The 24,576-nt window shown below is 33.9% G+C and overlaps 2 protein-coding genes across 2 annotated transcripts in view; both read left to right on the top strand.

Annotated features, from left to right (window-relative positions):
* The window catches only part of LOC126842732 (G-protein coupled receptor dmsr-1), a 44,744-nt gene extending 40,402 nt beyond the window's left edge, over positions 1-4,342 (top strand). Inside the window, exon 3 of the mRNA XM_050579851.1 lies at positions 1,877-4,342. Coding sequence (XP_050435808.1) covers positions 1,877-2,618 — 742 coding nt within the window. The 3' untranslated portion in view covers positions 2,619-4,342. The remainder of the gene's footprint in view (positions 1-1,876) is intronic.
* Positions 4,343-12,982: 8,640 nt separating this feature from the next.
* Positions 12,983-13,925, top strand: LOC126843029 (uncharacterized). Its single transcript, XM_050580326.1, has 2 exons — positions 12,983-13,051; positions 13,179-13,925. The coding sequence occupies exons 1-2, from the start codon at positions 12,983-12,985 to the stop codon at positions 13,923-13,925; spliced, it is 816 nt and encodes a 271-aa protein (XP_050436283.1).
* The last annotated feature ends 10,651 nt before the right edge of the window (positions 13,926-24,576 follow it).

Raw genomic sequence — 24,576 nt, 5'->3', positions numbered from 1 at the left:
TGTCGCCAAGAGTGTCTCGTTCGACAAAACGACACAGTCTCATTTAGCCCCTTTATGCCGATAGTCTTGTAATCAAAGAGAAAATGTCATTGCTTTCCGAGTAGGCAGATCTAAAGAATAGTTATAAGCGACCATTTTCATTTGGTGGCGTTGCTTTTGAGTTCCGATTCCATAGACGACCGCTCTTTAAAATTCGTATTAAAAAACAAAATACCACTCTGGGAATACATTAATGATAATAACATAGTTTATTGCGTTTATAGAGAAAGAAACATTTACAATAAATAATTTAAATGAAATACAATATAAATGATTGTCTCCAAAAGCTTAAACTTGTGGAAGAGACAACAGTTCATATCTAGCGACATTCATAAACTTATATATTAATAAACTTTCATATTTATTTAATGAAATACAATATATCTGATTAATAATAATTTACTCAAATAAATAATATAATAATAATGTGAGCCTACCGGTGAGATTTTTAATCACATAGATATTTTATCTTAAAATTAACATTAACTATAGAGGTTTTTCTTGCTCTCTCTATTTTTAATTTTTTCGTTATCAAGCGTATCGATTAACACGCCATTGACCGGGTAAATTCAAAGGCGTATTCATTGGCAGAGATCATGGGGAGCTTGGGATACTACGTAATAACCTTAAAACTTAAAATACCTACTTTTATTTTTCAGTGTGAGATTTGTTGAAATAAAAATAATTTTAGCACTAATTTTTAATTTTATGGTTTTTAGAATCCCAAGATCCTCCCTGATCTCGGTCAATGGACGTTTTTAAGACGGACATGTCAAAAATAAATACAATAAAAAAAGCTGTTACGGACGTCCGGTTGTAACAGAAAGTAAACAACATTGACGTGACTTTCCATATTACCGTTTATCGTCTGGCCCACAGCCCCATAACTACAAACCCCGAGTGTTACACGAGCTATTTCCTCGGATCCCATTAGACTACCAATACTACTTCCACTGCTGCCACTCGTTTTCTTTTAACCCAAAGATTATCCTTCGGTCGACTCGTTCCGACCCATTTAACATAATACCTACTGCGCACGGACTTGGCCTCGGGCTGTTGTTTTCGTTGCTACTACTGCTGCTACCCGTCTTAAATGACCGAAAAAGTAATGCACGAACCCTCGCCAACAATGGTGGTTAAATTTTAAACAATAATTTAAAAAAAAAAACGGTGTCCAACCGCAGTGTTCGGCGATCGAGGGGAAACGTGTATAAAATTTGAATTTACAAGTTTTCCAAACCGTTTGTCCTTGTTGCACAACACCACTTAAAAAAAAAATTAGTTATGTAATAAAAATAAGTAAAAAGTTATTACAATAGTCTATCAACAATTATATCTTATGACTAAATATATTCAGAAAACAATTTTTTTAAATTTAATATTACATTCAATTTATGCACGTTTCAAAAAAATAATAAGCGAGAGAGAGAGAGAAAGAAAAAACGTTTAAAAAGCTTAAGATAACCAAGATAAATTGTTCAGAACTGTACATAACTAGGTTACAGATCAGTATTATTTTTAAAACGCTGCACGCCAGTGATAACAGACAATATGTTATTATCAATTTACCGTAATTTTTAAAACTGTTGGTTAAACCCCTTGAGATAGCTGGAAAATAAACCATATCCGATCTTATATTTAAATTACCCACATAAAATATAGAATGATTATACAAATATGGTGAGAAGCTAGCTAGTGAAAACTGTAATAACGTCACTGACATATCTACTACCTCTAGTCATTACGGCAGAGTTCTAAAAATTACTTGTTCAATTAATAGCAAGACCTTAACGGAATAGTAAGAAAACAGTTCTATAGTTAAGCATTTTGTTTCCAGGTACGTGGCTGTGGTCCATCCCCAACTCAACAGAGTGTGGTGTCGGATGGAAACAACGTTTTTGGCGATCGCTTTGGGTTACTTGCTTTGTCCCGTCATCTGCATACCCAGTTATCTGACGTTCAACCTCATCTCTCGAGTGGAGCTTTTGGACGCCACCGGCAACAGGCCAACAGTAAACGGCACCAATGGAATAGCGGGTCCTTTGCAAAATGTCACCCTATACTTCGTGAACGTCAGCGACCTGGCCATCTCCACTTGCCTGGCCGACATTAACTTTTGGGTGTACAGCGTGGTCATCAAGATCATACCGTGCGTGGCGCTGACCGTGCTGAGTTTGCGGTTGATCTGCGCGTTGCTGGAGGCCAAACAGCGTAGAGCCAAGCTGACGGCCAGCAGTCGCAAGTCGGTCGACAAGGAACGGCAGACGGACCGCACTACCCGCATGCTGTTGGCCGTGCTCCTGTTGTTCCTGATCACCGAATTCCCGCAGGGCATCCTGGGACTGCTCACGTTGCTCCTGGGCAAACGGTTCTTCCAGGACTGCTACCAGAACATGGGCGAGGTCATGGACATGCTGGCGCTGGTCAACTCGGCCATTAACTTCATACTGTACTGCGTCATGAGCCGACAGTTCCGCAACACGTTCAGCCTGCTCTTCTTGCCCGCCTGGATACCCAAAGCCGACGGTCAAGGTACATCGCACGGCAACCCGACCACCACGCAAGTCACGCAAGTGTAAGCAAAAAAAAAAAAAAAAAAAAAAAATTGATCCGTCGCCACTGTAACGGCATTTCCCTTTAAACGAATACACAGGGTGGTTTATTCTTTGTCTCGGTAAATAACGATTCGAAAACGAAAATACACTATGTGCGATCAAAACGCGAGCTCGTGTTGCTGAACGGTCTGTTACGGTTTTAGAAGACGCCAACAAACTGTGACTTTCCGCGGTGTCTGTAACACGGATTCCAACTAGCCTGTACGTTTTCAACATTATTGTTTTGTATAGTATTATTTTAATCGAGCATTCCTATTTTATTCAAAGTTACAACAACAGCGAAGCGCCGACGGAAATGTTAGCGCAACAACAAAACGCTTACAATAAATGTTATTTTCTAGTTGATACGTTGGAATAAAAAACTATAACGTCATATATTTTGTAACATTGAATTTTTAAAGTTGTTTTTTTTAGCACGTAAGTTCATACAATATACATATATATTCGTAAGAAAATATTTGTGACCGTCCGTGGGAAAAGGGACCTTATATTTTCCATTTTTCAAAATCGGGTTTTTTGCATTTTGTCATAGTCGATTAGATGCTGATTACACTGGTGTCTCGATCACAACGACAACTCGATCCGTTCAAAAGTTATGAAGTTAAAAATCCTAATAAATTAGTTAGTTTGTAAAAAGTTAGTTTTGGCTATCCTGAACAATTTGTTCCGGGAAGATAAGGTACCTTTTTTCCATGGACGGTCACATTTCTAGATTAAACGCTTGAAATATAATTAGTTAACGCTCTACTCTAAAAAGAGTATAGTGAGTCGATAAGTAATTGTTACAATGATATGTTAGCGCTAAAACGGCGTACGTTTACTCGTAGTAATTGTGATCGTTTATTAAGGAAACGATTTTCCGTTATTATAACAGTTTTCAACGGACGTCTTTTTATGATCATTATTATTTATGATTAAATTAACCCAACCTACCCTAGTATAGTATTACATTTTTTACAAAACACGCAAATAACCATTAAATACCGATATTAAGTTCCTTGAAATTGCGATTTAACAAAAATTCGTTTGTATGGGTAGCGTGCGCTTTATAATGTAAGCAGTTTAATGTATAATTGAAATATTTAATACAGACGGCTTGGGATAGGTATTGGATAACATTAATATATACTCAAACATTTATTTTTGAAAAATCAGTCGATATTAAAACAAGAATAACTTATTGAATACAATACAAACCGTTTTAAATGATTTTTGTTATTAATAATTGAACCTTTTACGCCGTTCCAAACAATTCATAATATTTATATTTATTTTGTAATTTAACGTTCTTGAGCGAATAGTGTAAAAGTTATCAAAATGAATGGTATTAAATTGTGCCATTAGTGATGGGAAGAGGCTAAATTTCAGTAGTATCCGAATATCTTGGTATTCAAATCCGGATTTTTTATAAATTTATTAACTTTGATTTTAATCCGAAAATCCAAATATCCGTATATCCCCATCAGTAGTAATCCAAACACTAATTGTACGTTTTACCTTACTATAATTATTGTGTTAAGACGAATACATTATTTGTTATTTCAATATAAATATATTAGGCGATTAACTTTGTTACCGCTGTTGTGTATTATACCAAAACTCTCATTATAGTGTGTTATATTATTATGAAGTTATGTAGTTCAGTTACAAATTTTAATCTTAATCGTTGCAAGTGTTATAAATGCTGATTACGCTCTGATTTTACCTTTGTATAACGTTATTACATTGTGTTTTTTTTTTTTACACAAGAGCTTAAAATATGTATAATACATAATATATAGCTCAAATTAATATTAAATATTTCACGGTTCGTTTCAGTCGTGTCATGTTTTATTATTAAGAGACATAATATTATTTCTAAATATATAATGAACAAGATATTATTTTATGAATTGTATGTATAAGCTGAAAACAAAGTTTTTGTGTCTGAATAAAGTGTTATGATAACCGTCTATTGCCGTGTAAGTTTTTATAATTTCCCGCTAAAAGGACAACAATAACAATGACACAACCCATCTTTATGGGCAAACTTATTAGTTATTACCTTCACGCAACAGGGCCGCATTTTAAACGGTATCAACTTAACCGCAAACTTAACGCTATAATTCAAAATACGCCTTCTCGCGCATACTCTACATATAATTTGGTTTTACCCAACTTAAGCGTGGAACAAAGGGTACTGCAAAATATATTTATTCTGCACTTGATGTACACATTGAACAAAATGTATACTATGCAATTAAGCGTTAAAAGTACAAACAAAAGAACGACATTGAACTAAATGAGTTAAATTATAATAGTGACATATTGTTTGGTCTAATAATGATTAAAATATGTATACAAGGTTATTGCGCATATACTCCCTTTTCATCAAATATTCGATGATAAAATCAAATATGTCAGCATAACGGAGAGCCAGTCAAAATCAAGTATATACGGTAAAATATATAGTAATAGTAAAGTATATAGTAAAATTGATGTCCCGTTACGCTGTCTTTTATTTCTGAAGATAACAGTTCGAGACAATATGCAATAACCTGTACATTTCAACCATGGGTCTAATGCAGATTGTATGCTTTTAACTGTTGAAAAACATTAAATGTCACTAAAGACAATTTTAATGGGGATTTTGCGGGTTTTATTGTTTGTGAACAATGATAGATTAAACGTTAAATATTTTTAGCTTAGACAAATCAAACAGTTTTATTTAAAATTCACTTACCAAACACCGATAATTATTGCAAAAGTCCCCTGGTAGCGGTCGACGTCTAGTCTTCCTCATAACACGGACGGCCGTTTGGATGTGTACCCTGTGCCGACAATGTACTTAGAATTTGTTACAACACGTGTTTTTTACAATTACAAAAATCGTCGTTTGCGACAGGCGCCGTCCGCTGGGGAGAATTGTCTAAAACGTATCTTGATTTGAGAAGAGAGTTATACTCCTACGCGAAATCGATTTAAGTCCCAGGCGACGATGCTGTTATCTGACAAGGCCAAACCGCGCGAAGACCCTTAAAAATATGGGACCACCGAACAGAACGATTTCCATTCGAGTGACGGGTTTTTTTTGTGAAATCTTCCAAAGACATCAAAATATATACAACACACTGGGTGTGTTGACGCTGGGTAACGGTGTGTGCACACGTTCCAAATAAGTATGGCGTATAAGTTATAACGTGATGTATGTGACATATCAAATTTATTTATTATTATTATTTTGTTTTATCAAAATGTTGATACTTGTATCGATGGACTTGTATATTGACGCCAAGTTTCGGGCTGATACATTTACGTCGTTTTGCGTCAATTGAATATAAATTAGCTAGTAGTGAAAAAAATTCTAATTTATTTTTAAGTTTTCTTTCTTGAAGTACTATCGCTGGATAGATGTAGTTTTAATGTCACGCAATATATGTGTGTAGTTTAAACAATTAACGATTCCTCGTGGATAAACCATAACAAAAAAAAAAACACATCCAATATTATTAATCAATTAAATAATTGTGTAATTCTGTCACGTTCGAGAGATTACTATCACAGAATTGTGCTGCGGTTTAGACAATACCCGGACGGAGATTACTCGTCCATTAAGTAAAACCCCGAAAGTACCTTTTCGCAAAACCAAAGCAAATATTCGAATATTATAATGTTTGGCACGTGTTGTATTTTGATGTAACCGTTTATGAATAGAATAACAAAAAGTGATAAAATGCGACAGTCGCTATTTTAAAATTTTTAAAATCAAATTATTTCCCTGTGTACTGAATTACTTGCCAACGTTCATAAAGTTTACTTGGTATTAAGCTAAACAGACAACAGTACCAAACAATCCAGCTCCTTAATTACTATTTGGTAATATTATTGTATCTACGAAGGCGTACGATGTATCTAGTTCCAATAATAATAATATTCAACAGTGGAAAGATAACGTGGATATATGAACAAACAAATAGTTTGGTAATTGCTATTTATAAAACATGGCAAAAAAATGAAGGCTGGTATACTCTAGTTTTATGTATTGTGCATTTTTTATCAAGCTGGGATTTTTTTTTAAATGGTAATATATTTTATCCTACTTCCTACACAAAAGTGGCCATGTTGGTATAATATGAGGATATCTCATATCCGGATGCTTAATCCTCAAGTGCCATTGGTATTGCACTAGAATTTGAGTTTCCGAAACGTTTTCGGAAAGCTATTACAGTTGTATACTTTAATACAAATCCCAGCTTTTTCATAAACTTAATTTTAGCAATTTAGAGTCTATTGATTTTAAATTTTTAACCTATTATAGAAAAAATGTAAGAAAATGTTGCATAACATTAATTTGTCTAACTTTAAACAAAGTAAAAAAAAATGCAAATATAAAGACCAACATAATTGTATAACAGAATTGTCTCTCTGCCAGAAATCTCTCTTATTTATTATTATTTTTTTTTTTTTGCATAAATTATTTATTTTATAAAATGTAAGTTTAACATTGTCTTCCTAGCTTTGAACATCGATTCCATCAAATGTGATGCGACTTTTCCTAGCAACCAAACAAGTAAGTCTTAATAATAAAGTTCACTTATACAAACTTACCTTTAAGCTAACAGCCAAACCCTAAAACTTAAATAAAACTCAAACGTTCCAGTCGAAACGCCTCCGTCAATTTACCAAGTCTCCATTCCGTGTTTTAAATAATTCTCTATAATTACCTCTCGATTCCAACATTTCGTCAAAACTTCCTACAAAAATTCCATTCCAACCTACTCATCGACCGTAACCCTCTAATTTCTGACTTATCCGTTCTGGATATTCCAGGTGACCCAAAAAGACGCTTAAAACGAAAATGGTGCTGAGACCTTCCGAAAGATGGTTCCTTCTAACAAGACTCAAACGTATCACTTAGCACTCACACTTATTGTAAAAACATAATTATCTAGAGATTGTGTAAATTATATAATATAATAGATCTATAAAAAGTATAATATAACTTGTAACAATTTGGCCCCACAATAAAAATCACTCGGTTTTATCTCACGAAATAATGTTGCTTAATGCTATTTTTTAGTTTTTCCTCGTTACTTGGAATTTTGAAACCAGATAATCCACGTATAGCTTATTTATTCCAGTTTTGACGTTTTTTTACTCCTTAAAATCCAAGTCAAGCCACAACTATTGTTTTCTCTTAAACCTTTTTATTTGTCTCAAGGATGTGAAAAGTACACTTTATTACTTGTATGCGTCGTGCTTTCAAAGAGCCAACCGAGTTTTTTTTAACCTTACAATAAATAATATACAATATAAATTCGTCGTCATGTCGCTAAGAGGATATTATTTAGGACTATATCCTTTTTATTTGCATACGTCGTGCCGGCTACATAAGTTCACCCGGCCGGCGGACATTTTGTAAATTTATTGCTGACTTTTTCGCGGTTTTTATCGTTTCTACGATTTTTAAACAGTCATTATTATTTATTGCACACAAAGTTCAAAAACAAATTAATTTAACGACCAACGCAACGTCGCTATTTCGAACCTTTAAGCAAGTACCGCGAAAACGTCTAACGCGGTATGATAAATCTTAAAATTACTATCGCGTTTTCTAAAATAACTGTGCAATTAAGGTTCACAGGAAATATAACTCTGTGCTGTACTATAATATCGTATTTCTATTACATGCACGTACATATTATATCATACCCACTATAGATAGAAATCGACAATTTTCGAACATTCGAACGCGTGTCAATTTAAACGTTACTCGCATAATAATTTATATAAAGCGTTTAGGTGAAAAGCTAGTGAGTTTCATTGTGACAAGTTAATTTGTGGGTTTTATTGAGATTTATCACGTGTGCAACATAAAAACGATAAAATACATACATATAACACATTAGCTGTACTGGTAAATTTATAAAAAAAAAAAACAGGCCACACGCAAAAAAAATACCGAACTGTACACCGGCTAAAACCCTTTAATCGTTTTACTTTTAGTTTATCGCATTTAAATAAAAAAATAACGAATGCAGTTTATATAGATGTGAATCCTGAAGTTCGCTAAAAAAAAAAACACGTGGCGTGGTTCCCTTCACCACCATACAACTTAAGGTACGGAATAGAAACCATTTTCGGAGTACTAAATTCAGAAAACTAGAGATGCTACCGAGACAGGACAGCAAAACTGTTCTTTTAAATAATGTTTCAAAAATGCTGTCTAAATGTTTTACAGACAATACGGGTTGGCTACAAACAGTTTAAAACATTTTGTCAATATATTATTTGAAAGATGTAACTATTGAGTTGATTTGACTCTGTGTTGAAAATGTGAAAATTACCATTCTTACTCAAAATTAATTTTTAAATTTGTTTTAATTTTTATGCTGTATAGGTCTGAATCCCTTTCCCACCCAACATTGAGCCAGGGTACAAAATAATTATGACATTATCTTCCACGCGAACACCAATTAAGATATGATTGTTAAACGTCACCTAGCAAGCGTTATTTAAACGTTGAATTCGCGGCAAACGCCATTATTTCGAAGCTATGTTTGTCTATATTATTGAAATAACTCACGTACGCATACACGGAACGTATTCCAAACTCATCGATCCACTCATCCGGAACAATTATCAGGGTGGCGTGTATATGCGGTGGGTCGTTTGAGTTTGGCTCCGAAGCCACGGGTTTACTTTTAACTTGGCCGGGACGGCGTTAGTTTTTAATGAGTTGCACGGGCTGTAGTCATTTGGTAAAATAAAAAATACATTGAGAAAGTTGCGTTAACATTTTTCACCGTCAGAGCTGCTGCTGATTAATCCGGTTCGCCCTCGGCGCGTTTAAAAATCGCGTCTAAGCTACATTAAAAAAAAAAAAAAAAAAAAATACATTCATCATCGGCCGTATGGTTTGTGTATATAAAATAAGCGCCGACGAGCAATTGAAAAGCGGCAAAGGTTAAGCGAGGCGGTTAATCAAATTCGCCTCGCTGTCCCCGTCCTATCTGGTTGTGCACCTAAGGCCCGCGTGTGCGCCGTTGATGTTTGTTGCCGTTTTGATTGCAAACCACGTGTACACTGTATATTATATTACTAATATATATATATATATATATATATATATATATATATATATTAGGATAGTCCTTAAATGAGAGTATTGGCGTTGGATGGCTGTCATTCAGCTTCAATTATTATATTATATATATATTCCTCTTTAAAATTTCGAGGGGGGGGGAGGGGTTGAACCTAAAAGGTCGATACTAAGGAACATTAAGCTGTGTTTTTTTTCTTAAATAATTATAAAACAAACTACAGCTGGTCTCTATAATCCTCGCAGATCCCATTACAAAAATGGAGCCCACGACGCATTTTGCTACCCTCCTGCGTGGCCGACGCTGAATATAATGGTAGTTGGAATGTTTAGAGTACATTTTCAGCTACCATTAGTTTCAACTATCCAACACAGAAATGCTATGAACAAATAACAGAAAAAACCGTCAGAGGTGAACCTTAAGTATAACAAGAATGAGCGTCGAGTTTTTCTATTCAATACACTAGTGTACGCTTGGACAATAAGACTATGACAGGGACAAAAATAAAACTCGCCGAAAAATACTTGAGTTTTACATAGAACATTACTGTTGACCACAATAATTTTAAAACCATTTTAGTGTGGTAATCATTTTATGTTTGGTTCTTTTAAATCGATGGATCAATTTCTTCATATAACAAGTTTATAGTTAAAAGCATGGTACATTGGCAATAAGGCGGACATTTGGAAATGTGTACCTCTTCCGCTTCTAAGCAAAAAAAAACACCTGAAAATCTTAAAGTCAAGATAAGTTATGGCATTTCGAAAAATAGTCGATGTACTTCCAAATTTGTGTGGGATATTTTTTAGACAGAGTACTACGCGTATGGTGAAGCGTTGTCCGCTGTGGTCACCTAACATACACCCCTAGTACCATTGGACATATTATATCCGAAATGTTTACTTCAGTTTGACGGTCAAATTCAACTCCGTCAGTCCTACTTCCGTTACCCTTACTTCCGGTATTTGCACAAATTTACTCCTAGCCAACACATCATACCGCGCGTAAAGATGTTTACACATCAAAACCAAGAAAATACCTTAAATCCAGGAGGGGTAAAGACTTTTTATTTAGGTGTAGTTTTAGGACTTAAGATCTGATAATTAGACTGAATGTCTAAATATAGTGTGGTTCTATAACACTTAAACAGTACTCAAAAATCTGTAGTAAAACTTTATTTTAATAAAGTAAAACCCGAAAAACTAAACTTTGACCGTATTACATTTGTATGTTGCTATGTGTGAATTAATAAACAGTCAACAGGTATCTGGAAAATATTTTCATGGTATTGTTAAGTACAATATTGCTTATTGGTATCAACATCAACGAATAATTTAAATGGACAGGTGATCAACTCTAATGGTATCCATTCTAATATTAAATACATTTGTTAGTGTTACACTATAAGCACAACCCTCTGCTCAACAGAGTGCACTACGACTTCATTATTATTATTATTATTTTTTTTTTTTTGATATAGTAACAACTTGAATCAATATGTTTAAATAAATTTCATAGTACTTTTCAACAATGTACTTTACAAATTCGTAACATAGAAACGCTTAGAGAAGTTATGAAAGTTATTTTATCGCCATGATAACAAAGTTAACAATATTGTGACGCATGCTAAAGCCATTTCACGGATAAAACTAAAACTATAACTGTAAGAAATTGATAAAAATCAAAATTTGCATAAACTCATAAAAAAGTTTTGTTTACTAAAAGAAACAGTTGTAAGTCATGTGTGTTTGGGCTCTTATTGGATGAATTCAACATTATTTTTCTTATTTGTTTAAATACAAAATTAAATTAATAATTACTGTTGATAGCTTGGTTGAAATTAGTTAAAACAATAACTGCTGTTTGCCAAAATTATTGTAAAAATAAATATAATATTAAAAACCATTAAGTTTAGTTTCAAGCGGGATATTGTAACCTGACAATAATAATATATTTGTTTCATTATAAGATTATTATAAAATATTTTATTTATTTATAAAAGCACAATTCAATTACCATTGTATTGTACAAAATGTATGTTTTATAATATTTTATAAAAAAAGGCATATCTACGAGTACCTACTGTGTGTACTGTAATTGTGGAAATTTGGAAAATAAAGACTTCCACCCAGCTGTACTTTTAAAAACTTCCTAGCGAACAAAAAAATAATTGTGAAAAATCTATAGACTTTTTTGGTAATCAAATAATTTAATACCTACTATATTTATAAAAAAACAAAAGTATAACCAATATCTGAAATTATATTATTACAATATGTTAATATAATATGTAATTTTTGGTTATTAACACCTACCTATATATTATGTAGTCACTTGTTATTATGTAGTAATTTGTTAATACACTAATTTATTGCTCTTGCAAAAATAATTTATAAATATTATTTACACTGGATAGTGGATTATACTAAGTGGACAAGTAAAGATAGATACAATTAAAAAATATCTCTGAAAACTGACAAAAGCGGTATTATGTCTAAAAAATAATCAGATTTCCAATTATACAATCCTTCTACGCATGTAAGCCTTTAATTTGCCTATACACGATGCCGTTTTCTACGTCAAACAGAATCCATTAGCAAAACTGAAATTAATTATATACATACACGCGTCTGACTATTATTAACTATGAGGCAATAATATTATCAGAACCGTTAGTTTAATTGCAGTGGTATCGTAATACAACTAAATGAATCCTTTGAACCCAAACCAACCATTTAACGTCTATGGTGTTTGTGTTTGAAATCAACCAACAGCTGACATAGTTAAGTAAGTCCCTGCTCAACAGTTAATACATGCACATACTAATGCGTTCACATTTAATATTGGAATTTTTATATCCTTACTGTACTGTGTCATATCAGTACCACGTGGTACCGGCCAGTCCATCTTTTTAATCAAAAAAGGGCATTTAAAATTCGTAGATATAACTTAATTTGAATACTCTATTTTAAATTGATACTCTATACACTACCCTTATCTTATTAGTTTTACACTGCATATTAGTTCTGGATTAAAAATGACCAGTTGATATTTTATAAACAAATTACCAGTCGTGAGTACATTGGTTGCTGGCTGAAATGTGTGTTACTATGCTGAAACGGCTGCGATAACAACCGTCCCAGACTTCAGTTGTTTTTCAGCTTTTCACGAGCAAACGACATTTTTGTTGGAAATACAGTTTTTGCGTTTCAAGTATTATATCTAATATTCTGAAATATGTGCTCTATGGAGAAGATTTTGTGGGCCGGCGGCGCCGTTCTAACGGTAACTGGCGGCGGTTACCTGCTCTATAAGGTACGCGTATGAACATACATATTGTTTGATGACATGTTCAACGACACACCTTCGACCAGGGCTCGCTGTTTTGTCAGTGTCAGCACAATAGTTATTAGTTTAAATAAAAATTGTTCTCGTGTTCAAGGCCAAAAAGAAATGGTGGGACGCGGCACCGGTAGAACCCGCATCGGTAGAACTTGCACCGGTAGAACTTACACCGGTAGAACTTGCACCGGTTGAACTTGCACCGGCTGAACTTGCACCGGTAGAACTTCCACCGGTAGAACTTCCACCGGCTGAACCCGCACCGGTAGAACTTGCACCGGCTGAATCCGCACCGGTAGAACCCGCATCGGTAGAACATGCACCGGTAGAACTTACACCGGTAGAACTTGCACCGGTTGAACTTGCACCGGTAGAACTTCCACCGGCTGAACCCGCACCGGTAGAACTTGCACCGGCTGAATCCGCACCGGTAGAACCTGCACCGGTAGAACCCGCATCGGTAGAACTTGAACCTGTAGAACCCGCACCGGTAGAACTTGCATCGGCTGAACCCGCACCGGTACAACTTGCACCTGTAGAACCCGCTCCGGTAGAACTTGCACCGGTAGTACCTGCGTGTTACTACCACGACAGATACGGGTCGGCGGCGCACAGATGTCGTCCTCCGTGCGGCTACAGGCCAACTGAGGCAGGACAGCCGGAGCCACCGTGTGTGTACCACAGGCGACACGGCGCGGATGCAGTAAACTGCATACTGCCGTGTGGATTTGCAGGAGTGCAGGAGTACGGCATAGGGGAGCCCGTACCATACTGCATATACCATCGACGGTTCGGTCCGGAGGCGGTGAACTGCCGAGCCCCGTGTGGCTTTAGGGCCATACACTGAGGTAACACATTCATTAGTTTCCACAAAAAGCAACATACTGCAACGCGTTGATAATATTTCTTTGTCAGTCTCCTTTTTTTTTTCTCTCTGTTAATATTGAACCCAGGTATATTTAACTTGTTTGACTCTACTGAACTCATATCTACAGACTTTCAGGTGTGGAAAAACGGCCGTACTATCATGTTGGAGACCACTACAATTATTAGTTGTCTACGGCCGCCGTGTTTGAACCCATCACGTGGTTTTTTCTCTCTATCTATTCAAGCTGTCATCCCTGTGGTCGCATTCATTTTGTTGGCCGCCGTCTCAGCCATCCTCGCCGTGGTTGGCCGTCGACTAAGTTTTGTAAATTATTAGTTTATGTAGAAAAATTGTCCTGTTTATTCCCTTTCTCGTGAAAACCTTAGTGATACTAATACACTTAATTAATGATCACCTAATAAATATGTACTGTGTTATTACGGATGTTGTTGTTTAATATGTTAGGGAACTCGGGGCAATTGCCCTGGTGTCGAAACACTTAAGCTAAAATATTATGTACTTACTCGAAATAAGTTTATCGACACAAGGGCTTTAAAAACCAAATCGCTATTTTACTACTTTATCTATTTTACTAGAGCTTCGCTCTAGCTGGGGGCTCCGCCCCCAGGACCCCGAGTCGGGCGGGTAAGTCACAGTTTCCTGGTACTGTACCCGGCTACGCCGGGCACGCTCACGTCCCCTCGCTGCAAAGTATTTTCGGGGAGGTCACAGATTCCACGGTATGTGGAAGTCAGTGCACAGCGGTTCCTAGGGGGGTGCCCGGCTGCGCCGGACACGGTGTCGAGCCATCGCAATACGTCTTAAAGGAATGACGTTATAATTCATGGTACCTATAGGCTGTATGTAGTCATCAGAATTCATACCTAGTTATGGACAAATATTTGCAAGCTAAGTACTGATTAAGTGTAGAGTAAGTCTAGCTATGTATCTGTAATTTTTTTAAATTTTAAATTGAAAAGAATAGTCTAGAAGTTAGACGGTTAATAAATATCAAGTGTCCGGTGTTGCTTACTTGGGTTGCTACCACTTTTACCAATTTTTATGAACTAACAATGTCCAGTTCCTTATCAGCGGGCGGAATTCGTATTGAAAACTGATAAGGACGGCAGGTCTCCGAGTGTTTTGGCATTCACTCGCTCCGCCAACTAAAAATATCCTAGGTTTGTAGGCTACAGTCTATGAGGAGGTAACAGGTTTAAAATTAAGTTTAAATTAAAATTTTAAAAAGTTAAAGAGGCTTGATAAGAAGCTGGCCATTGGGAAAAAGTGTACAATGGAAATTGTCTTTGGTAAAAGTTGTTATACTATAGACCACGTCATCAATATAGGCCGGCGTCATCCCGCTTAATTTTATGAGTTGAAAACAGATAAAAATGTCTAGAGGACAGTCAGCTAAATGTCTGTTAAGATTTACCTTTGTGAAACAAAATTTGTTTAAACGTAGTATGTTATATGTCTGTACACAGCAGTTCCGAGGGGGGTGCCCGGCCACGGCGTCGAGTCAGCTCACTACGTTTTAAAGTATACCGTTATAATTCATCGTACCTTTATCTAGTAATCATAGTTCATACTTAGTTTCGAAAAAGTGTTTTGCAAGCTAAGTACCGGTTAACTGTAGTGCAAGTCTAGCTATCTGTCAGATCAGAAACGTCCTACTACTAAAGCGAGTGTGCTACTTGCTTAAAGGACAATTTTTTTTTTTTTTTTAATTTGAATTGTTTGAGGTGTTGTTTACTTCACGGGCTTGGTAATAGCTATGGTTAAAAATAGAAAGAAATGTTTAGAGGTCAGTCTGTATATGTCTGATATGGTGTTCCTATGTGCAACAAAACTTTTTCAAACGTATACGTTATATGTCTAGATATTGGTTGAATTAAAATTCTTATTTGTTCAGAAATCACCGTCTATGCCATTATTCGGTAATGACGTACTGTACGTTTAGAATGTAACCAACAGCATAATGCATTAAATATGTATATTAAAGGTCTGGTGGTTTAACAGAAGTTCATAAGTGTTTAAGAATTCAAGAGTAAATCACATGAATGAAATGTCTAGAGTTTATATTAAAACTTAAAAGGGAAAGAAGTGAAGAGTGATAAATACATTATTTTGATTTTTGATCGACTATTTGGCAGAGCTTATAAAAATGTCCAAAGAGAGGTTAAATGAAATGTCTCGATACAAATCTTTTAGTTTTTGGATCTGGACCTTTAATGCTAAAGGTACTTTGATACTTAAGGTCTGACGTTTGTTGGTTATTAGAAGTTTAAAAGTGTGGAAGAATGATATGTTTGTGTGACGGTTACTTAGGAACTCAAGAGTAGAAAACATGAATGAAATGTCTGAAATAATTTGTAGCAAATATTTTTGATTATTCGAGTGTCCGGCGGTGATTATAAAAACGGTCAGAGTACAAAATGATAATAATAATAATATTCAGTGCATAAAATACCTAAATTATTTGATACTTATCCAGACATATTTTATACATAATAGATAAATTGATATATACATTAATACTTTTTTAAGTAAACCATGAAAGGTATAAATCCATAAGTTGATATATGTTTAGATGGCTAACCAAAAATTCATCCTACTAAATGATAATAATCAAACATTTTAAAATAATTTTATTTTTCATTATGTAGTATCAATTTAAAAAAATATAGCAAAATCTATAGATTTACTATACTTTTTTAGGATGGAGCGAATACTTATATTATACTTCTATAAATAATAAAATAGTAAATTAAATGTTGATTTTCAATATAAATTTTAACCCTTTGAAGCACAGCATTTTTTTCTCCGATTTTCTCTGAACATGATTATGAAGGTGGTAATAAATATATACCACTGTGCGAGAGTAGGCTATTTTTTGAAAAAGTGGTATATTACTTATACCACCATGCTTCAAAATGTTAAAATGCAATAAAATGATTTGAAATTAATATTTTATTTTTATGTTTTAATTATGCCCTATGTCTGAAATCACACCACAAAAAAAACCAAAATAGTCAATATTAATAAGTATCTAATTTAGTTCAAGCTATATCAACAGCAGCTCAAAAAAAAAATATATATACATACATATAATATAAAAAATTAACATTAAATAGTTGGTAAAAATAAATGTTCAGACAATTTTTTTGATTTTTGATTACTACTCATAAAAACGGTCTAAGAACACAAAATGTTGAACGCTAAAATAATCTAAAGACAACTGTTTTAAGAATTTAAAAAGATGATATAGGGACTTTTGCTGATGCTTTTAAAAAACATACCTATAATTTTTTATAATAAGACTGTGTAAAAATGCATTTATTCGTTGGTTAAATAATTATTATAAAGCCAGGGAGTAAAAACTGGAATGATTACAATAGCATAAGATGTTGCTATGTATAATGTGATTAAAATAAATTAGATCATGTAATATAGTTATTTCTTATTAGAGCGGAATGAACACATAGATATTTTATGTCAATAATGTATATAAATTTTAAGCACACAAAAGTAGCCCCAGGTGTATAAAACTAAATATATATATATTATTATTTTAACAACAATAAACTTTTTTTTAATTAATCCATGTATTATGTTATTTTTAGATAGGTAAATAAATGTTTTTTTACTAAATAATTTACAATAATACTTCCTAAAAAAAATTATCTGGAAAGTGAAATCAGATACATGATTAAAAAAAATAAAGTTATATGTTTGTCAATTTCAAAGAATACAAACTATATTTTCAACTTTAATGACAATTATTAGATTTTTCTTAGCTTGAATTTTTGATTTCCACATAGCTTACCTACAATGTCTGAATTTTCCAAAGTTAAAATATTAAAACCACAAATTAAGTCAAAAAACAATTTTAAAAACCCCAAACGGTTAGTGATAGTACTCGATAGTGATCATACATATTTATATAGGTAAATCATCCTACTAAATGAAATAATTAAAATATATTCAAATAATGCCAATTTAACGTGAAATAATATATCATTAAAAAAAAATATATAAAAAACTAAAATAATTTTTATTCTATGTAGTGATCATAATTGTACAGCTTTAACAAAAAAATTTGAAATAATTAATGTCTTAATTATTTGTACATCAGTATCGTATGTGTGTGCACGTTAAGAAACTAAAGCGTTAAGAGAAGTCGGTTAAGACACTGTATAATGAAAAAAAAACTGTCAATTTAAATTAGGGTTGCGTATAGAGATTAGATAGGCACTAATTATTAAAAAATACTTCATAAATAACAAAAAATGAACTTCTACGGCGTAAGTTTTCTGTTGGCCGCAGGCAAATTAATCGGTGACGGCATAGGATAACAGTCTGTAACCAATGGTAACAATAAAAACTACTTATTGTATTAATTAAAGACAGAGTAGATAGAAGTAGCAATCAAACTTCTAAACGGACACGCGCCGGTTATGATTTCACTATAGTATTCGCCTTAAACAAATAATTTACATATATATAAAATAAGTCAGTAAGTTATTTAATTGAAAATAAATAGTAGATATATACGTCAACAAATTTTTCAACAAAAAATATGAAATGTATCGTTATCACCACACACAGCGGTTTGAAAAAGATAAGAATTTTGTACATCTAATTAATTTGATAATTTGGTTTAAGCAAAATGTAATATACTATACTATATATTATATTATTATATATATTCTAAATCTAAAAAACGTACCAACATCCAACGACGCATATTAATAGGTAATGTTTGCACACCGGGAAACACGTCGATTTCTCTTGAACGAAAACCGTGAGCAAATTACGGACAAATATGTAATTAATAATAACTATTATACCTTTAACATATAATTGTATGTATATAATATAACAAACTACAAAGACAAAAATTCACCAAAAAAAACAAAACACGCCGTTCGCCGTTTTTAATTTTTATTATTATATATAAGATAACGTTTGACACACCGGGAAACACTATTGAATAAAAAACCACGTATGACAATGAACAACAGTGTAATTAATAATAATAATGATAATTTTACGTTTAATTTAATTTAAGGAAAGTACAAACTCGGCAAAAAAAACAACACACGCCGTCACCGTTATTATTTGATACGATAACGTTGTGACATGATAAAAATGCGCGCCAACGCCACGCGCTGCCCAAGCCGCCTTAGATGCCTGGCTATGAGCTAGATGTATTATACGAATCCCATGGAAGAGACGATTAGGCGACTGGCGGGACGTCGGCTATTTGAATTGACATTTTATATATTAGATAAAATGAAAATTATAATTATTATTTTTATAAATATTTTGAACATTTGCATATTGTAAAAATTGTAAATACTCATCAATAAATGTCATTAATATATACATTTTTTTAAATGTCACGTAAATATCATTAAATAATATGGAGGAATATTGAGGAGGATAATGGAGGAATATGGGGGAGGGTTAAGGAGTAATATGGAGGAGTATTTATGAATACTATGGAAGATCATGGAGGGTTTATGGAGGGATTATGGAGGAGAATGATGAAAGAGAATTATGGAGGAGGATCATGGAGGGATACAGAAGTTACGCACTCATACACACATACACACACACAAACACGTTGAAATTGATGTTGATGTTGAAGCTGAAGTTTATGTTGACGTTGACGTTGAAGTTGATGTTGAACGAGGCAAGAACGGAGGCGAAGACACAAATGTTGAGAGCCTGGCAGGGGCGAAGGGATGCGGTGGAGACAGGGCGCTGGACCTAAAGACTTATTCCCGACCTTATCCTCTGGGTAACAAGATCGCATGGGCCGGTAACATATTATCTGATGCAATCGCTCACAGGCCACGGGTGTTTCCCCGAGTTACCTGCACAGGATGGGAAAATTAAACTCTCAGTGCTGCTGGTTCTTTGAGGGCGACAAGGACGATGCGCAACACACTATATTTGTGTGCGATGCCTGGTATGAGCGCAGGCGAAGGCTCAACCTCACACTGGGGAGAGAGGTGACAGCTGAGGTCGGCATAATGCTGGAAAACCGAGGCAACTGGGAAAAGGTGATAGCGTTCATCATTCAGGTGATGAAGAAGAAGGAAGAGGTGGAGAGGGATCTCCAGCGTCAAGAATGGGAGCGAAAGGCACGGCAGTAGCAAGCGGTCAACACCGCACTCACGCAATCCTATCCGCACCGTACGCAATCGTATCCGTAATAATTTTCAGTAGAATTAAGACTTAAGTACAATTTAGTTGTGTCCAACGGGGCTTTTTTCGAGGAATGCCTGGTAAATGCTACACCAATAGATGGATGTCTTAGATTGGCTGAGTAAAATAAAACATATCGTTGTACCGTGTTAGATGATGATTTTACTGATGACGAAGCACTCGTTGTAAAAGATGAGACAAGTGTAATAATTATGATGAAAACAGTTGAATTACTTTTGTCTGAAATAGGGATAAATTTGAACCCATTAAAATCAGTGCTTATAACCGTGAAAAAAACAATTTACAGAAGATCTAACACTCTCAGATGACTCATGCCACATGCTGGTTTAAATAAGTCAACGAGGGTCTAATGTATGGACTTATTTGTACTTGACAAGAAGGAATTCTTAATTCATTTGGAGATCTACATGAGAAATCTCGTAATGCACCATTGCTTGGTATGCGGTGCCAAAAATATTAATAATAGGATCTGTATATAATATATCCGAAATTGACATATCTATTGCAGACGACGTTGATCTATTAGCATTATCGTTAAATATGCAGTTCACAAACAGACACTCCCCCATACCCGTATACTAGAGGGCTTGGGATACTTAGAGTACTATAGTAAGCATATACAACACTTTTCAATTGCCAAAAATCCCTGTGTAGAATAAACAATGCTCACTTTCATGCCGTTCGTCATACACAGTTTGAATAACAAATTCGCCAAGAACGTCTTGATGACGTAAATGGTGAACAATACACGAGCGATAAGATCCGATAAATTGTCGTAGTGATAATTATATTTATGATTTAGTTTGAAAATAAAAAAAATAAACTTTATTGCTTACATTAACTCTAAAATGAAAACTACCCAAACGGATTTGGTAAATAGGTGCTTTTACGCTTCGGGCCATTGAAAAGGTCAAAAACTACCGACAAGCTATTTTTTTTTTTTTTTTTTGGCGTTATTTGTCTAACACTCTGCCAGTTGGCCATAACGTTTGGAATAACTTTGAATAAAAAATTCATCACATTTTCTCTTAAACATTCACATGTATACGTGATCGCATCGGGTATTGTGTCTTGCACCACCTTCGGTCGTCTTTGTGTCTGGTCAATTTCACCGACTTCTACCATCTGGCAACGGGCACGACTTGATAGTTTGTCAAAATATATGGCTTTTACATGACTCGTTCTATCTTAACCCCTTGAAAGCCATACTTTGTCCGTGTGTTCTGTCCATTCAAAACAGAATCACTTGTGGTTTTATTATACAATTAAGAATAAACCCTAACAACAATAAAAAATATACTTACGGCCTGTGGTTAGCAATGTAGTCACAAATGTTGATGGCAATATAGTCACCGTAATACGCTAGTTCGAGATAACAAACCCGTTCGGTGTTAACAACACCAAACCGGATTAATGATTTCATTAAATTTGTAAATTTTTATTTTAACTATTATCAATCACTTTAATTATAAGTATACTAATTAGGTGTTTATTGTGTTGCTGAGGTACCAATAGAAATTCCTGCATTAAATTTGACACTTCTGTGCCGTGTGATTAAACAACTATTTATAATCCATTCTTTTTCCGTAAGTTTTCAACAATTTAACAAATAATCTGACTGGAAATCTCTCAACACAGACTATACATTTAAATTGTGTTTACTAAAGCTTTTGGTAAGATCGTGGCAATTTATTTTTCCTTTTTTCTGACATCACTGGTACAACAAGTTTTGTGTTTCCTGTTCTCGTTTTTTTAAATTAACGTGTACAACGGTATTGTGATAAATATATTTTATCTTTTAATGGCTTGAAATAGAGTTAGCCGGGAAGAGAACGAGAGTTGAGAATAGATGAGGGAGTAACGGATGAAATATCGTATGAGAATTTTGTTGAGTTGTAATCATAATACGTATTAATAAATTTGCTTCTATTTGTATTGATCTTGTCAGCGATCGTCTTGTTGGTCCAAGATATCCACGTTGCTCGTTCATATGCTTTTCTCACTATTTGTAGAGTGTGTATACTGTCCCATACTTAGACGCGTGGGTTACCCCGAATAGCACGTTGGCTATCTTTGAAACAAGTTGATGTTCAACCGAACAATACCTTCTAAGTTTAGAATAATAGAATCCATGTGTAACTTACACTTGATTTTTGGCAGAGCGATAGTAGAAGTTTTTAATGAAACGCCATAAACTATATACGATATACTAATACTCGGTAAACAGCAAACTGAGTTGAAACAATTGCTCATTTCTACATATTAAATGTTTCGAACACAAAGTCACAAGTTGTACAGAAAGTCAAACGCGTTTCAATAAATGCGAAAGTTATATTAGTACTTAAATGAGAAAAGTTCTCGCGTTAATTTTCATTATTAGTATTTGACGCATCACTTATAAAAACTAGATAGTAAACCTAATAGCGCGTTTGAGTTAAATCTTGATTTAAATATCATGATTTTAACCGAAACTTTGTGCACATTGTATACTCATATTGTATACCTGTAATTTACACATACATGATATTATTATTACCGGTTAGTGTTCGATTTTTATCAGTGTTCAGTAAAACCTCGAAAGTAGTTACTCGTAAACCATTAAAGAATACAACAATCGTTTATAACTGCTGTCAGTGCCGTTTTGAGTTCACTTAAAAACACAAAGACAAATTACGCCTCTCGAAGACTCGGAAGTATTTTATCACGAACCAACGGGATTCAAGCATTCATTCATACTAAGGTTTGAGGTCTTTTAGACGGGTCGTTTTATTTTCATTTTTAATAAATTATTGCTTTACATTTACATTCTGTCGATTCCCGAACAAAACATTGCGGAAATGCTATTAATTTAAGGCAAAAGCTTAAAGGTTTTGTCGATTTAACCATCAACGATCCTTGAAAAAAAAAAATTAAAGATTTTTAAATGTATATATATTTCTAAATTATTTGTTCTCTATCAAAGTCCGGATATAGCAAACATCTGTCAATGTTAAGTGCTCGACGACTCGAGTTAAAAACAGTACACGCGTGTAAGTTAAATCGACATGTAAGAGATAGTTCTGTGTGTCTGCTTGTAGGCATATGGTTTTTGAAAAGGCAATTGTGTGCACATTTTAGAAGAACTTCTAATATGTTTGCTTAAGACACGTGTGCGGTTTAAAAGCAATTTCGAAGCGAATCGGCCGTTAACCAACAGAGGGTTTTCCCGAAGTGTGGGATTCCGAGTATGTAATCCATTTGACAGTTATGATTGTGATTAGGTTTGGATATGATTGGGGTAGACCGAGAAGTTTTGAAACGGTAAGTGTATTTTCGATTAGGAGGAACCTTTAAAAGCTACCCATTTGCAATATTGTACATTATAAACTTAGGTTGAGGGAGTTTTTGTTGATTTTTTTCGCTTGTAATATTTGAATGGACATTTATATAAGTTCTGTACTATCCGATTCGACCCGATCACAGGGATTGGTTCGAAAATATATTTTTTTAAATAAATTTGCCTTAAGTGTCTAAGATCGCTTGGGTTCAACCACTAGAATATTATATCATATACTATACTTTTTTTTTTGACCACCAATATTTTTGTTAAAACAACGCTCTTCAACAGAATATATCTATCTATTAAAGTTAACGCAATGTTCAAATATTTTGTTATATATATGTATATTGTTCAGCTTTAACAGAACTTGCCTATAATACCTTTTACCTAAAATATAGTGAATTGCTCGCAACAACATTATTCAAATATTCACAGTGACATTATTTAGCTTGAATGCGTTTTTTTTTAAGAGTAACTAATAATCCTTGGAAATTACTAAGTTTCTTGAAAGTCAATAAAATATTGCTGTTAGACTATGGGTAAAATACAACCTTAAAAAAAAGTAGATGCTTTTCAAAACTTTGTGTAAAATATTCAGAAAATTGTATAATACCCGAATTTAGTAATTACTGAACAATTTGAAGCATAACTTGATGGATTTTTTATCATTGTGGTAGGACTTTAAAGTTCGGGTTTACAAATTGATAAAAATCTTTTAAAACAATGACGGTGAATTTTAATATATTTTCTCCAACTTGTCTTTGCCAAGAGTTGTAAAAGCAAATGCGTTTATGTCCGAGGGAAATGTTGTTGAAGGGTCATAAATTACAAAATCTAATAACTTAGCGATTCTTGTCTTTTAACATCCAACTTTTCTCGTCAATACTCAATACTGGATGTTTTTAAGAAACAATTTAACATAAAATGTTTATTTGAAACCTATCCATTTATTAAAATCCGTTAGTAGTAATTCATTTTTTATAACAAATATAAACAATGACTACATAATAGGTAATTATTAAACATAACCTTAATAATATATTAATGCATGAAAATGTCGTGTAATGCACA

Source organism: Adelges cooleyi, unplaced genomic scaffold, assembly GCF_023614345.1.
Source record: "Adelges cooleyi isolate 19-005CV unplaced genomic scaffold, UGA_ACOO_1.1 ACOO_flye_CR_arks_rails_tigmint_CR_PRNA_574, whole genome shotgun sequence".
Classification (NCBI taxonomy): Eukaryota; Metazoa; Arthropoda; class Insecta; order Hemiptera; family Adelgidae; genus Adelges; species Adelges cooleyi.
The sequence above is the reverse complement of the archived record's forward strand: the minus strand, read 5'-3'. Positions and strand labels throughout refer to the sequence as shown.